The 16509-nt window shown below is 38.6% G+C and overlaps 1 protein-coding gene across 2 annotated transcripts in view; it reads right to left on the bottom strand.

The window, feature by feature from the left end:
* Window positions 1–16509, bottom strand: part of tmem131.L (transmembrane protein 131 L homeolog) — a 119272-nt gene that overhangs the window by 73751 nt on the left and 29012 nt on the right. For both annotated transcript variants that reach the window (XM_018247111.2, XM_018247109.2), the window contains exon 3: window positions 16335–16375. In XM_018247111.2, coding sequence (XP_018102600.1) covers window positions 16335–16375 — 41 coding nt within the window. The remainder of the gene's footprint in view (window positions 1–16334; window positions 16376–16509) is intronic.

A 16509-nucleotide genomic window follows, 5' to 3' on the forward strand; every position in this document is an offset into this window, starting at 1 on the left:
GCATACTGCTACTGAAAAATGCCTTACCCTTTAAACAAAACAGGGATTGTTTGTCCATATATTGCAATATATCCAAGCTGGCCAACTACGTCAAAGTCATCCCATATCTGGCCAGTCCTATGCTCAATTTTCATTTGATTCATTAAGAATTCTATGGTTTCATTATACATTTTATAAAAGGGACGAATGCGTTTTACCTGCAACTTACTAGCTGCTTTCAAAGTAAAACTCCCAAACTTGGCTGCCCTTTTATTAGACACCAGTGGGATCACCTGATTATAGTTGGAGGGGGTGGGAGCTACAACATGGAGCTGGTCACTGCTCTTGTAGAACTATAACAAACATGGGAAAGTTGTGCTCACCACTAGTTTTTAAAATCATTAGGCGGGGGTGCAATGAGGGTGTGACCACAAAATACATATAGACAAATACAAGATTCCTCTGCACTCAACCCATTATCAATATATTTAAGACAGAGACATTTTGTGCATACTGCTACTGAAAAATGCCTTACCCTTTAAACAAAACAGGGATTGTTTGTCCATATATTGCAATATATCCAAGCTGGCCAACTACGTCAAAGTCATCCCATATCTGGCCAGTCCTATGCTCAATTTTCATTTGATTCATTAAGAATTCTATGGTTTCATTATACATTTTATAAAAGGGACGAATGCGTTTTACCTGCAACTTACTAGCTGCTTTCAAAGTAAAACTCCCAAACTTGGCTGCCCTTTTATTAGACACCAGTGGGATCACCTGACTATAGTTGGAGGGGGTGGGAGCTACAACATGGAGCTGGTCACTGCTCTTGTAGAACTATAACAAACATGGGAAAGTTGTGCTCACCACTAGTTTTTAAAATCATTAGGCGGGGGTGCAATGAGGGTGTGACCACAAAATACATATAGACAAATACAAGATTCCTCTGCACTCAACCCAGATATGGGATGACTTTGACGTAGTTGGCCAGCTTGGATATATTGCAATATATGGACAAACAATCCCTGTTTTGTTTAAAGGGTAAGGCATTTTTCAGTAGCAGTATGCACAAAATGTCTCTGTCTTAAATATATTGATAATGGGTTGAGTGCAGAGGAATCTTGTATTTGTCTATATGTATTTTGTGGTCACACCCTCATTGCACCCCCGCCTAATGATTTTAAAAACTAGTGGTGAGCACAACTTTCCCATGTTTGTTATAATCAAATAAGTGTGGCATGGCGGGCCCCCCTTACCCTCGGGCCCCCTACAACTCTCCCCCCTGATTGCTGCCCTGCATGCTGGCAGGCAAAGGCTCAATCTGCTACAAACGTACTTCGCAGAGGAGCACTTCCTTCCCTGCATCAGTGGCTGGGGGTCTGTTACGTTGGTCCTGCAACATTAATTTTACAGTTTTGTCTTTTGTTTTTTGTTTCAAATAAAAAAAAACTTTATTTTGGCAGCGTGACGATTGGATCAGGTATTTTGACCATTAATTATGCTGTTGGATCAGTTTTTTTTATTTCATTGATTCTCGCAATTTTTGTGGTTTTATTGCAATTTTATCCCTGCATTATTATTCCTTATGTATTTGTTAGCATAGCATTGTGGTTTAGTAGTTTGTGGTGTAGAAAGATGTCTTTACCCATGTTGGTTTTCGGGGGGTTCTTGTATGTTAGGGGGTCTTCTTCCACGCGATCTTCTTCCTCCTTTGACCGGCGTTTTGGCGCATGCGCAGTAGGAGCATTTTGCCGGTACGGATCTACTGCGCATGCGCCAAAAGTCACGCGCATGCGCAGTAGATCGTACCGGCGAAACGATCCTACTGCGCATGCGCCGGTCAAAGGAGGAAGAAGATCGCGTGGAAGAAGATGTCGCCTGTGAACTCCCTGGACTAGACCTGCGCAGAAGGGTAAGTAACAAGTTAGGGGCATTTGCCCAGCGGGAGGGGTAGGCCAGGGGGGAGGAGGGAGGGGGGGCAATACACGGGAGGGGGGTGGGGGGTTAGCGCCGAAGAGGTTTCCTTCCCCTTTAAGAATTTTCAGAAATGTCAAATACCTCCAAGTTTAGGAAAGATTTGCAGTTGAGTTTGGTGTAGACAACTTTACCTATTTTTCAGGGATCACTGTACTTTTTTTCAGCTTTTACCACACATAAAACTGTTTGTTTTAGAATAAGGTTATGTAAGCATGAAATTAGAATGCATAAGGTACATTTTGGAGACAGTAAATGGTACATACTTAGGAAAACCTATACACAATTGGCATAAAACTGTTTAATGAACCCCTGGTATTCATATCTAAGGTGTTTTATCATGAAACCTAATGACATGAGGTAGAAAGGATGCTGCAAATTGGAAGCTTTGAGGTGATTTAATGAAATTTCATAAACATCACCAAATTTAGGAAAGTTTTGCAGTATGGTACTTTAGAGTAGAAAGACATATTTACTTACCCATTTTGGATTTGGGGGAATGTGTACTTTTAAAAAATATATCACTTTATGGGATGAGCATACTTTTTTGTAGCTTTACCCCACACAAAATGCAAGAAATGTGCTGTTTTTGCAGTAGCTGGAATGTCAGAGGATGATAGATCATTTGGGGTGTCTTCCTTTTGGGACCATAGAGACCACATACTTATATAAACCTATGCACATTGGGCACCAAACTGTTTAATGAACCCCTGGCCTTCATTTCGAGGGTTATTTATCTGGTTACTGTCAGAAGATTTATAAAATCCTGTACATTTAGGAAAAATGTTCCCAATTACAGATGTTACACTGGATAACACATTACATGACACTAAATGTTTTTTGAAAATGTTGTATTCAAGTAAGATATCCCCTTTAACAATTGTGCTAAAAATGATCCCAGACTCATGGAAATGTATAATAATCTCAGAACAAAGATGACTTGGCAACTATAGGTGTGAAAACAGACAGATGCTTCTCACTGAGGCATTAACTAGAAGCACTTCCTGTTGCATTTCCCAGCAAAAGTTCTCTAAGGGGTCGTAAGAACATGAAATCTCATGTTTTACGTTTTCTAAATTTTTTTCACCAACCTATCCTTGCATGACACACTCAAAGGAGGTCAATACAGTATGTGCCAAGATCAATTCTATCCAACGGACACGCCACCATTTCTCACTCAAAATATTTCCCAGAATGCATTCTTGGTCTAAAAAATGGTGCAAGAAACAATAAATGAGATATATAAAAATTATAGTGACAAATCGTGAGAAACTCTTATGGTTTCTCCTTTCAGGTTTTTCTATATTTGCCCTTAAGTAGAGTCCTGCAGCGGGTCGGGTAGCCGCAAAAACCTGCGGTACCCTGCAAGTTGCGGGTAGAAGTTCCGGGTGCGGGTATAGACACGGGTCGGCGGTTCTGTGTGTCATGGGTATTCTCAATAGCGATTTTTACTCCTTTTTTCTGACCACGCCTACTTCCGATGATGTCACTTTCAGTTTACAATGACAGTACTTCCAGTTTTACTCCTTTTTTTCTGGCCATGCCTACTTACGATGATATCACTTCCGGTTTACGACAGCACTTCCTGATTCTAAATGGTCAGCAGATCTTGGGGCCGGGTCGCAGATAAGGTACTTGCGGGTCGGGTAGCGGGTCCAAGCGGGTAAGAATGCGGGTTGCAGGTTCCAAAAAATGGACCCGCGCAGGACTCTACCCTTAAGCCTGAAGACAAATTTATATAGTGTTTTTAAATTTCAATGGTATCTAACATCGCTTTAATATATTTGAACCGAAGTCTAAACACATTCAGGGGGAAATCCTGCTTACTGGAAACCATGTTTAATTGTCCTAACATACTGCAGGTGCCAAAAAAAATAGACCATAAATAAAAAATTTGGGGGGAAGGGAAGTCTAATGAGACAAAACGAAACAAATGAAAGTTTGTCTCTTTTATTTAAATATAGCCTATGGTTACAGAAAGAGCCAGCTAACTGCTTAGCGAAAGAAGGGGTGTTAATAAGTTTAAAAAAAGGACTTGTGGGAGAACATGCATTTTTAAACTATTCATGCATTAACCCCGTCACTGCCAGTTGATTTAAAAGTCGTTTGCAAAAAAAGCTAAAGCTATTTTGCCGACACTGAAAAGTAGATTGGCAGCAAATGCTGAAAGCTCCATACTAGAAACAAAATTTTTAGGCTGCATATGTTATGTCTGCAAGTGCATTTACGGTACTTTCAATTACCCCCTTTGTCAGTTGTGCAGAAAACCACATTACCAGGTACTTGTGTCAGAATGCGCTCCTTGCACTTTCCTTTCTTATAATTGTGCTTGCCACCTCTCAGTTCTTCCTGCCTTACGTTGCGAATCACTCGCTGCGTCCAGGGGAACAGTGAAGCTACCATTACCTCCTGACCAGATGATGAGTTTTTAGAAGGAGACACGTGTACTTGCTGTGACAGGCAGTTTCAATTTGTGTTAATAGAAAAAGGCATGGGTGAGTTCATCCTTTTCTCTGTCCCATACGCCAAGAGCTTGAGACTTTCCAAATCAGCTTGTACAATAATGGCTATACGAGATTGTATTAATAAATATATATATATATATATATATATATATATATATATATATATATATATATATATATATACACATATATATACATATATACATACATATATACATATATACATACATATACACATACATATATACATATATACATACATATACATATATACATATATACACATATATATATATATATATATATATATACATATATATATACATATATATATATATATATATATACATATATATATATATATACATATATATACATATACATATATATATATATATACATATATATATATATATACATATATATACATATACATATATATATATATATATATATATATATATATATATATATATATATATATATACAAAAGTCCAATTAGTTCAGCACACCAACAAAATCGTACACAGTCCTGGTGCTACCCCCAAGCAGCAATATGTAGAAAATCCAAAAATACGGATGCACACAGGTATTTCCAAGATAGTTTAAAAAGCAGGTCGACGTTTCGGTCTGTATCTAAGACCATTTTCAAGACCATAAACCTGGTCTTGAAAATGGTCTTAGATACAGACCGAAACGTCGACCTGCTTTTTTAAATGTACTGAATAAAATCTAAGTTTTTTAACTATCTTGGAAATACCTGTGTGCATCCGTATTTTTGGATTTTCTATATATATATATATATATATATATATATATATATATATATATATATAATGTATATATATTTTTTCTTTGTACACTTTTTTTAAATGTAATTATTATACATTTATTAATTTTTATTATTTATTTTTAATCAAATAATTCAAATTTTCAAAGATTCTTCAGAATTAATCAAAATTGTGCAGCTAGACTTGTTATACATCAAATCACTCCACCCTTTATACATTACATTTTTGGCTAACTAACTATATTAGAAACATTTTTTATTTTGCACAGCCTATCCATTTACCCAGTTTTTATTTTTACACTGAACAATTCCTTTAAGGATTCCTTTTTTGGCTGAATACAGAACTGAATCTGAACCCTAATTTGCATATGTAAATTAGGGCAATAAAGGACAAAGAGAACGTGCACGTAGCTAAAAAAAATTTTGACTTTGGTTCGGCCAGGCACTTGGAATCAGTCGCATCCTGCTGAAAACGGCAGAATCTTGGCCGAATCCTGGATTTGGTGCATCCCTAAACAGGACCCATAAATGTAGAGGGTACAGACACAACAAATATGTTAAATACAGCAAGAGGCATTCGGATACCCCATGACCTTTATAAAAAAGCAGGCTACCACTAGCCTGAGCAGGTTAGTGGTAAATGTTACTGATGAAAATCTGATGAATATGCTCCTAGGCACTAACTAGCAGGGTCGGACTGGCCTGCTGGGATACCGGGAAAAAACCCAGTGGGCCCCAGCCTTGGTGGGCCCCTATGCCCTTGCTTTCGTTAATTTGTGACTTGCAAATCTTGCGATGGCTTAATAAAACAAGTTATTTTGTACCGTGAGGTCCGGCGAACAATTATGAAGGTGGTCTGGGCATTGGTAATTGTTTGGCAGTGGGCCCACCGTCTCCCGCTGCCTGTGTCCGTCAATTTGCTTCCGCCCACAGTTAGCTGCCTACTTGTAGTACCTCTGGTTGGAGTCAAGCCTGCTGCTGAGGATCCTGTTATCACATGAGCCTGCTATCCTTTCCTGCTGGCAATTGGCTGCACTGCGCCTGCATGAAAAATTCTACGTTACAGGCAGGAGGCAGGTAAGAAGCAGCCAACGTAATGCTGTCTCTGCATGCGCATTCTATCAGGTGAGGCTACGATGGAGCAGTGGCGTAAATAGCGCCCCTGCAGGACCGCACTGCTGGGGGGCCAGGTTCTAAGGGGCTGCGGCCGCTGGCTGGACGAGTCCGGGGTCTGACGACTGGAGCTGGACGGATGCATGAGCTATAAATCTGCTCCTAACTCCCAGCGCCCGATAAGTCTGTGTGATGGTTCCGGGATCTGGTTTGGAGCGCAACCGATTTAACAGGTTGGCACTTAGCGCAATCGTCTTATTACTGCAGCACTATCCGGGGCACTTGTTCATTGCACGTTCTTTGCAGTGGCAGAGTTATGGGGGAGAGGCTGCACTAGTGTCAGCTTTGCCCGTGAGTGTCCCAGCACCCTGCTTTGCGCTGTTCACCCTGTTATACTGGTAAGGAGGTGGGTGAGTGGGGCTGCAGAGAGTCAGTACCTAGCGCTTAGGGTTAATGTAACGATGTGCTGGGGGAATGCACAAAGGTACCAGGAGTTGGTATTGCTGGGCATCTGTGTTTGCATTATAATGTGGGGAAGGGGTAACTGGTTGGTATTGGCAGCTCATTCTCGTTCCCTTTAAGATAGCTTTTATTATGTTATAGAATGGAGTAATTCTTAGCATTTCAATTGGTCTTCATTTTTTATTTTGTATAGTTTTCGAATGATTTGACTTCTTCTGACTCACACCACTGCCTGGTTGCTAAGAGAATTCAGACCCTAGTAACCAGATCAGTGCTGAAATTCCAAACTGTAGAATTGAACAAAATGCTAAATAATAAAATTAATTTTAATGGGATTCTGTTGTGATTTTTATGGTGTTGTTTTTATTTCTAAATTACACTGTTTACATCGCAAATAATTAATTCTACAATCTAAAATCTCATTCCTGAACCAGCAAGTGTATTTTTTTTAGTTGTAATATTGGTGCATAGGCAGCCATCTCAGGTCATTTTGCCTGGTCATGTGCTTTTAGAAAGAGCCAGCACTTTAGGATGGAATTGCTTTCAGATCAGCTATTGTTTTTCCAACTCAGTGTAACTGAAGGAGTCATAGTGGGATTTTTACTATTGAGTGCTGTTCTTATATCTAACAGGGTTACCTTCCAATTTTTCCGCTGAAGCACGCTGCTGGGGGGGGGGAGGGGGGTGATATCATAAGTACAATGGTGTTGTATGGTACTATGTATTTTGTACCAGGGGCCCTTGAGATGATGCTTCCCGGTGGACCCAGGCACCCCAGTCCAACTAGTAGTAGGCATGAGAAAAGCACCCAACAGAAAAATTAGGAGAAGTGTATTAGATACAATCTGGAGACAAAAAATGAATAGCTGAAGCAGTAGCTATCCAAAAGGACTTGCAATGTACTCCGCTGGTGGTTTCTGAAAGCACAGGATCATGCATAATGACTTGAGATTGCTGCCCACATACCATTATTAAAAGTAAAAACATTTATAAATAAACTACACTATAAAAATCAGCATGTATTCCCTTTAGTTCTACTTTCAATGGTGCCAGGAGCTCTAGCCTAAATCTTACCACCTCCATCAGCATTGTGCATTCAGGCAAATGCCAAAACACAAAGAGATTTTTTTTAGAGACTGCTGTATGGTGAAATGCTGTTTATCACTGAAGAACATGTGTTTCAACTGCTTCACTGGTGGTGGCCTTTTAAAGAAGAACTAAAACCTAAAAATGAATATGACTAAAAATCCCATATTTAAAATACTGAACTTATTGCAGCAGCATAAAGTTTCAGCTTCTCAATAGCAGCAATGATCCAGGACTTCAAACTTGTCACAGGGGGTCACCTTCTTGGAAAGTGTCTGCAACACTCACATGCTCAGTGGGCTCTGAACAGCTGTTGAGAAGCTAAACTTAGGGTTCGTCGCTAATTATCAAGCAGAAAATGAGGTTTGTCTGTAATAATAAGCTGATGCTACAGGGCTGATTATTAAATTTTTATGCCAATTGTCCTGTTTTCTGTGCTGCCTGGTAGTAATTATCTGTATTAATTACTACTTAGCCTTATATTGTGACATTTATATTCTACGTGTACTGTATATTGTGAGTGGGTCCCTAAGCTCAATAAGTGACAGCAGCACAGAGCATGTGCAGTGAATCAGCAGAAAAGAAGATGGGGAGCTACTGGGGCATCTTTGGAGACAAAGATCTTTACTGCTAAAGGCATGTGGTTACCTTGGGCTGGTACAGAAGCACAAAACATAATGTACATTTCTAGCTACTTCTTTAGTTAAGCTTTACTTCTCCTTTAAACCACTCCAGCTAACACTTGACAAAGCACATGGTGATTTAAGTTTTATTCACCTCATTAAAAACTCCACATTCCCAATGAATAGTTCTTGCCTGGCATTCCTTCAGGAGACCGGAACTCAACAGTTCCAGCTAAGGACATGTCAACTTAGACCAAGTATCTTTATACTTTTAGCTTATATGTGTCAGGATACTTTTGACCATAGCTTTCCAACTGAATAGCACATGAGTATTAAATCCACCAGTTATATCTGGGAAGGAAAAGGCTGTGTATTTCTACATTTAAAAATACAGACTTTTTACCTTCACCAATCCACCAATGTTATGTAAAACACAGGATGGAAGCTTTTTTTGAGAGCAAGTAAAAGGCTTAGCACTCTCAAAAAGTGTTCCATGCCTTTTTACAACTATACCTAAAATTACTTTTGTATTCCACAGCATTTTTATGTTTATTACTTGATCCCCAAAAAATGCTGCCTAACAGGTTTACGTTAAATAATTTAAAAATCTGAATCTTTGTTTTCAATTTTTTTTCTTTCCATTTAGAGCTGCAATATATAGTTCTGGGAGTGGTAGAACTTCCTGTTCGTCAGCATCATAGTTCCATATTCTTTGAACTGCACCTCACCAAGAAAATCACTATGCAGCTATTAAATAGCACAAATCTATAAATGCAAGCAATTATAAAAAAAATCCAATCAATTTTAAATATTAATACTGCCTATAAAATGTAGAACAGTACCTTGTACTTGATCCATGACCTGTATTAAATCACTCAGCAGGGTGCCTTTATATGATCATGGAACTCCTTGGTGAATTATATCAGCTATGAATGAGTGCAGCTAAATGGTGTTGAGAAAATCAGAAACTTACTGGGCCACATTTACTATCAGGAATCTCAAAGAACAAATCTAAGCAACTTTTTGTTTCCTAACCTGCAGTGTTTCCCCAGAATATGGAAGCCCGGTACACCTATGCACAGAATAGCAAGGATCAGTCCAGCTGGAATGGCAGCTAAGATTCAGATAATAATAAACACCAGTATGCAGATAAATGGTTCCCTATTGTTTACCGATATTGTTTTGAAAAATAAAGTGAAAAGAATCCATACTTGCAAGTGTGTATAGTTTATCTTTACTAGTTTAGCTTTGCCTTTGTCGTTAATAATAAACATATCATTGATTAGTGTCTGTTTCTGCTAATTTAAAGGAATTCTCCATCTAAAACCAGATTTTCTTCAAAATTAGACAAACTAATTGAAAGGAACTTTCTAATATGCATTGCTTACAGCCTTTCAATCCTTATAAAGGTATTGTTAAAAGCAGCTGTTAAAAGTAGAGTTTGTTTATTTCTTTTAGTTCTGTGTAACAGAAGTCAGGTCTCCTCCAGTTCTGTTAATTACCGTATATACTCGAGTATAAGCCGAGTTTTTCAGCACCCAAAATGTGCTGAAAAAGTCTACCTCGGCTTATACTCGAGTCAGCTAAAAAGTTTCTGCTTACTCACTGATTGTAGCGTGCAGTGACTCCTTCGTGCTGCCCATCCTTCTCCCCCCTCGTGGCTTGATTCTGTTTCCTTATCCCTCAGCCCCTCCCCTCTCAGCTCTCGTCACTCAGTACTCGCAGGGCCGGATTACCCACAACCACCTTGTTTTAGGGGCCCAGTTTCCAGAAACTTTGCGCGCTCCTCCCGCAAGTAAGAGAACCTTGGCACACGTGGATGGTAAGTGAGATATAGGCTGGCGTTGAGTTTCTTAAACGTAATGTGTTTAAGACTAGGACAGGCAGGGCCAGAACGAGTGGATGACTGGGGGTGTAGCTTTGCAAATGAGTAATGTGGTAAGTCTTTTACCTTCCGTTTGCCTTCTTTTTCAACAAACCACTTCAGTGCAATCATTTTGGCTTGTAACCCTCTACTGAACTCTGGCCGTAGTCGGACACTGTTGGAGTCACGGAGCAGATCGGTACGGAGTTTCTGCTGTCGCGCAGTGACTGATCAGTGTCAGAGCCAGAGTTCAGCTAGAAGCAACCGATCCACGTAGCTTAGTGATTGATAATTTGACTGGGGCCAGAGTTTATCTCTTTTGTACAATGTGCTCCTCCAGGTTTGTTGTACTACATAGTTCACACCATGACTGTAAATTACAAGCATGTCAAGTCTGAAGAAGAAAGGCACAGTGGAAAAAGTACTAGACTCTAGACACAAGCTATTTGTGGATGGTGGGGAGGGGGCAAAGGTACAGGGAAAGCAGATATATATGGCATCTTAGGCATAAAAGGAAATAGAAGCAGGTGGTTTAGATAACATTAAAATAAAAAAAGTGGGTGGTGGAAGAATTGTACATTTGACATAATGAGGGAGAACTGTTCATGTACTGTGTAGAAGAGAATGACACATGGAAATACAAAGAGGGCAAATTGCATAGAAAATGAAGGCAGAGAAATAATGTTAAAAATAATTAAAAAGGATCAGTGAAGGAGAAAAAAATATAGTAAGAAAAAAATTTAAATTGGCCATGTCCTAAAATTAATTTCTCACCCTAGGCTTATACTAGAGTCAATAAATTTTCCCAGTTTTCTTAGGTAAATTAGGTACCTCGGCTTATACTCGGGTCGGCTTATACTCGAGTATATACGGTACCTGGCTTGCAAAAATGTTTCAGAACTCAGAGGCAGACGTTATAAAATATAAATAGTCAGACAGATACTGTTTTAAATTGCAATTACATTTACTGTAAAGCATAAGGAAACTGAACACATATAGAAATTTTTTAAAACTATTAAAAATAAAAAAATAAAATAAAAAAAGACGACCTGAAGGCCCAAAATAAAATTGATTAAGGATAAAAAAAAAAAACTCACGAATGCTCGGGACCTGGGGTTTTTAGGAAACAGATCTTTCTGTAATTTGGTTCTTCATAGTAGACCCTAAAAAATGGACTATGGCTAAAAATGCCATATTTTATATACTGAACTTATTGCACCAGCCTAAAGTTTCAGCTTCTCAATAGCAGCAATGTTCGCGATACTCGCTTGTGGGTCATTGCAAATTATCAAACAGAAAACAAGGTTGGCCTGTAATATAAGCTAATGATTCAAAGCGGATTGTTAAATCCTGACGCTAGTTGCACTGGTTTCTAAGCTGCCATGTAGAAATTATCTGTATTAATTACTAATCAGCCTTATACTGCAACATTTACATTCTATGCGTACTGTATATTGTGAGTGGATCCCTAAGCTCAGTAAGTGACAGCAGTACAGAGAATGTGCAGTGAATCTACAGAAAAGAAGATGGGGAGCTACTGGGGCATCTTTACTGCTAAAGGATTGTGGTTGCCTTGGGCTGGGACAGAAGCCCAAAGCATAATGTACAGCATTTCTAGCCTACTTCTTTAGTAAAGCTTTAGTTCTTCTTTAAGTCTACTAGACAATCATGTAAACCCTATAGGTTGGTTTTTCTTCCAATAATAATTTATTATAGCTTAGTTTGGTAAAAAGGAAATCATTTAAAAAAATTTGGATTACAGGCATGGGATCCGTTATCTGGAAACCAGTTATCCAGAATGCTCTGAATTATGGAAAGGCTGTCTGCCATAGACTCCATTTTATCCAAATTTTTTAAAGTTATTTCCTTTTTCACTGTAATAAAAAAAAACAGTCCCTTGTACTTCATCCAAACTAAGATATAATTAATCCTTATTGGAAGCAAAACCAGCCTGGGTTTACATGATTTTCTAATAGATTTAGGGTATGAAGATCCAAATTACAGAAAGATCCGTTATCAGGAATCCCCCAAGTCTCGAGCATTCTGGATAATAGGTCCCATACATGTATTTGGATAAATGGAGTCTATGGGAGATGGCATGTCTGTAATTCGGAGCTTTCTGGATAATAGATCCCATACATGTACTGATATTTTGCCAGGATTCCCTGCAAAATTGCAATTTGAAAATTTATAATTTTGCAACTTAAGTTGCACTAGGGAAAAATAAAAAGGTGGTCACAGATCTACATTATTTAGTCCAAAGTCTGGTTCACTTTTTTTTTTTTTTTTTTTTTTTTTCTTAAAAGGCGCACCAACCGAGAGAGCAAATCAAAAAGTGATGCTGGGGGATCAAGTTTTAACACTCCAGTGAATGAGATGTCCTTTAACAAACACTGAAAATTGTTAGTTGGGGTATATTATAAAGCTGCTTAGAATTACATTTTCTTTCTCTAAGCAAGTTTTGGTTGGAGGACCTCTAGAGGGAAATTAATTATAGCTGCACAATATTGATTTTACGGAACACATTTTAGGACATCATGAGGAGAACACACACTCCTGCATGCGCTCTCATAAAGAAGAAGTATGCAGACTTGTCTCTTATTCTACTCACTTATCCAAAGAAACTGCAGTCACACCTCTGTGTTGCCCACATTTGCTGTTGCAATCTCCCCTCTCGTGGCTCAATCCTCAGCCCACCCTCCTCGGTCCTCAGACATCCCTCCTCAGCCCTCATTACAAAAGCCCTCCGTCCTCATCCCTCCCTCCACAGCCCCCCCTTCATATTTTCTAGAGATTAAAGGGTTGTTCTGATTTGAGTTTTTAACTTTTATTATCATATAGTGAAATTCTGAGACAAATTGCAATTTTTTTTTTACTATTATTATTTGTGGTATTATTATTTGTGTTTTTTTTTAGATATTTAGTTTTTTTTTCAGTGGCTCTCCAGTTTACGACTTCAGCAATCTGATTGCTGGGGTCCAATTACCTTAGCAACGTGCACTGATTCGAATGAGAGACTGGAATATGAATAGGAGAGGGCCTGGATAGAAAAAGGAGTAATGAAAACTAGCTAGGAAACCCACCATCAGCCAAATGGCATAGGGACACCGATTGTTCTCTTAGTCCACAGGTTAAGAATCACTGCCATAATGATTCAGTTCTTTAGAAGTGTGCAAGGAGCATTTGCATCACAATCTGGGAAAAGGTTGCAGTGGTGCATTCAGTTTTGTGATAATATTTGATGTTGTACTCTATTTTAAACACTGTTGGAATAGTGACACTGCTCTACTTTATCTATGTTTGGCACATGTTCCCATGATTTTGAAGACAGTTTTCCTGTAGACAGGTTAAAGGAGAATGGATGTCATCCAAGTCGCATACTCACTATAGATAGCTACTATGCTCCTCTTCTAAAACTGCATATTTTTTAGTAAGCATTCTCATTAGTCAGAAATTGTCAAACGAAGTTAACTGAATAACTACTATATTGCAACCATGTTTCTGCAAGTGACGGTTCCCCTTTGGAACATGATTCTACTGCACCCTTCCAGCTACTGTCAGGTGATCCCAGTGGTGTCCAATAAAAGGGTAACCATGTTTAGGAGTTAAAACCATGAAAGCAGCAAGTAAGTTGCAGGTAAAACTTCCCTGTCTAAAATATATAATGAAGCAATTGAATTCTTAATGAATCAGATTAAAGTTGAGTGTAGGACTGGCCATACATCGGGATGACTTTGAACTAGTTGGCCAGCTTAAATATATTGCACTATATGGACAAGCATATTTTGGCATTTTTTAGCACATTAAAGAGGTTGTTCACCTTTGAGTTAACTTTTAGTATGATGTAGAGAGTGATATTCTGAGACAATTTGCCATTGGTTTTAATTTTTTCTTATTTGTGGTTTTTGAGTTATTTCGCTTTTTAATCACAGTAGGGATGGGTGAATTTTTTCGCCGTAGAAATGACGCCCATAGACTTGTATGGCGGCGTGCGACAAAAAAAGGAAAGATGCACGTCAAAAAAATTTCACCGCGCATCAAAATTGTGTTGTCGCCCATAGACTTTTTTGGCGACGTGAAACCAGTCAAATTCGCCAATCCCTATTCAGCAACTCTCCAGTTTGCAACTTCTGCAATAAATAATGAAGATCAATTGAAAAGTTGCTTACAATTGGTCATTCTATAAAATATTAACATTAACTTAAACGTAAACCTCCACTTTAAGGCACAAAATTACTCAATGTCCTTAATATATTGATAATGGGTTGAGTGCAGACAACCTCTTGTATTTGTCTACCGCACATGTGCCATTTATTAAAATATCTGCCCTGAATAACTCCATGGATTACGTTTTTGAAACATGCGCAGGGTTTATGATTATTCCACAGTGCATGCTTGTGCCTGGACCCTGATTTTCTTCCGAAAAAAAGTAAGTGTGCTAATGTCAGCCTGCCCTGAATATAACAGATTTGACATCAGTGAAGAGTCAGTGGACAGCTGAGAGCTGCATTGTAAGTTTAATCAAACGGAGTTCGATTCCGCACTTTCTGCAAATTTATTTATCAGGTGTGCCTTTCCTTGTCCTTTAACAGGCCAGCATAAGCAATAAATTACAGGGTAAAAGTGATTGCCATACTTTCACCTGTTTTTTTCCCCAACAGTGTTTTACTTTACCTCACTAGCCTGTATCTATAAGCAGTAACATGAATGACAGCAACCATTCACTGTACACATAAAGCGAGCTAACATTGTCCCTTTGTGTGCAATGACAGGGTAGACAAAATAAGATTAAAGAAGTTATGTGTAAAGAAACTAAATCCCAGTTTAAAAGGCAGATATGCTAAAGGGCGATTTTACTTTAGCTTGCCAATTAAAGTATGCATCAGATATAATAAAGGTCTGGCATTTTCATGTGTTGAGTCTCCAAGGAACATTTTCAGAAATGAAAATGACACAGAAGCAACTTGCATTTCCCTTAAACATGAACACCACAAATTGCTTAAACACATTACTGGCTTGCATCATCACTGAGAAATCCAGCAGCACAGCATTAAGAGTAAACTACACAGAAAATGATTGGAACACAATGACACACCCACAGAAATGTGCTGGCATAGCTTCCTTTTCATTTGTTGCCTTCATAGCAGAACCATTTGGTGGCTTCTTCCATCACAATCTGTACAGCCAGGAAACATTTCTGGACAGGGTACATATCTGAATGACTAAACAGGTTTTGTCAGGTTTCCTTTTTTCACTTTTAGTTTGTTTTCAACTGTTAATAAACAAAACAGTCTTGGCCTACTTCTTACTAATTAATAATAATTAAGATGTGAAGTTGCTCCAGAAAGACAAGGAATCAGTGATACGTCTGTTAATAATAATCATTAGATATCCTTTTCCTGCAACTTTAAAAAATGAAAGATTTTTTTGTGCAAAGTAAACTGTAAAATGGCTAAGATGGGCTATTTCTGCAGTCTAGTAGTTTTGAATGATGTTTACCTTTTTAGAATGGCAAAGTATCAAGTATGGCATAGCAGGTGCAAACTCCTGTGTGATCATAAAAAACATAGTAGTGAGCCGTCTACCAGAGGTCTAAGGGTGGTGGTACACGGGAGATTTAGCCAGCTGAGACACATCTTTGCTACTGCGAGCGACTAAGCTCCCAAAATGCCTTCCCACCAGCAAGAATGTGAATCTTCGTGAGGCAACTTCGGACGGCTTCAGAAAACCAAAGGGATTTTTATGCCATCGACCGGTGATTCATATTCTTGCTGGTTGAAAGGCATTTCTGGGAGATTAGTCACCCACAGTAGTGAAGATTTGTCGCAGGCGACTAAACCATCCTGTGTGCCACCACCCTAAGCAGTAGTGATGTAATATCAATCATCCGAACATATAAGGCACTTTGTACTATTTATCAGTTTTACTATGCAGAACAATTTCAAGTAAAGAGAATGACAGAATAAGTTTCTCACCTTTTCTGCTGATAGGAGCGTAGGCCAATTGTTGTTTCAGCCTGTAAATAGACAAATTGAGGTTAATCTTACAATAAATAATAACCTGACTATTGTGAGACTTTATTTCAAGCAAAAATAGTTCATGCTCCCATTGTTTCACGGCACATATCTCTTCACCCTTTTATATGCAAAT

This window comes from Xenopus laevis, chromosome 2L (genome assembly GCF_017654675.1).
Source record: "Xenopus laevis strain J_2021 chromosome 2L, Xenopus_laevis_v10.1, whole genome shotgun sequence".
Taxonomy (NCBI): domain Eukaryota; kingdom Metazoa; phylum Chordata; class Amphibia; order Anura; family Pipidae; genus Xenopus; species Xenopus laevis.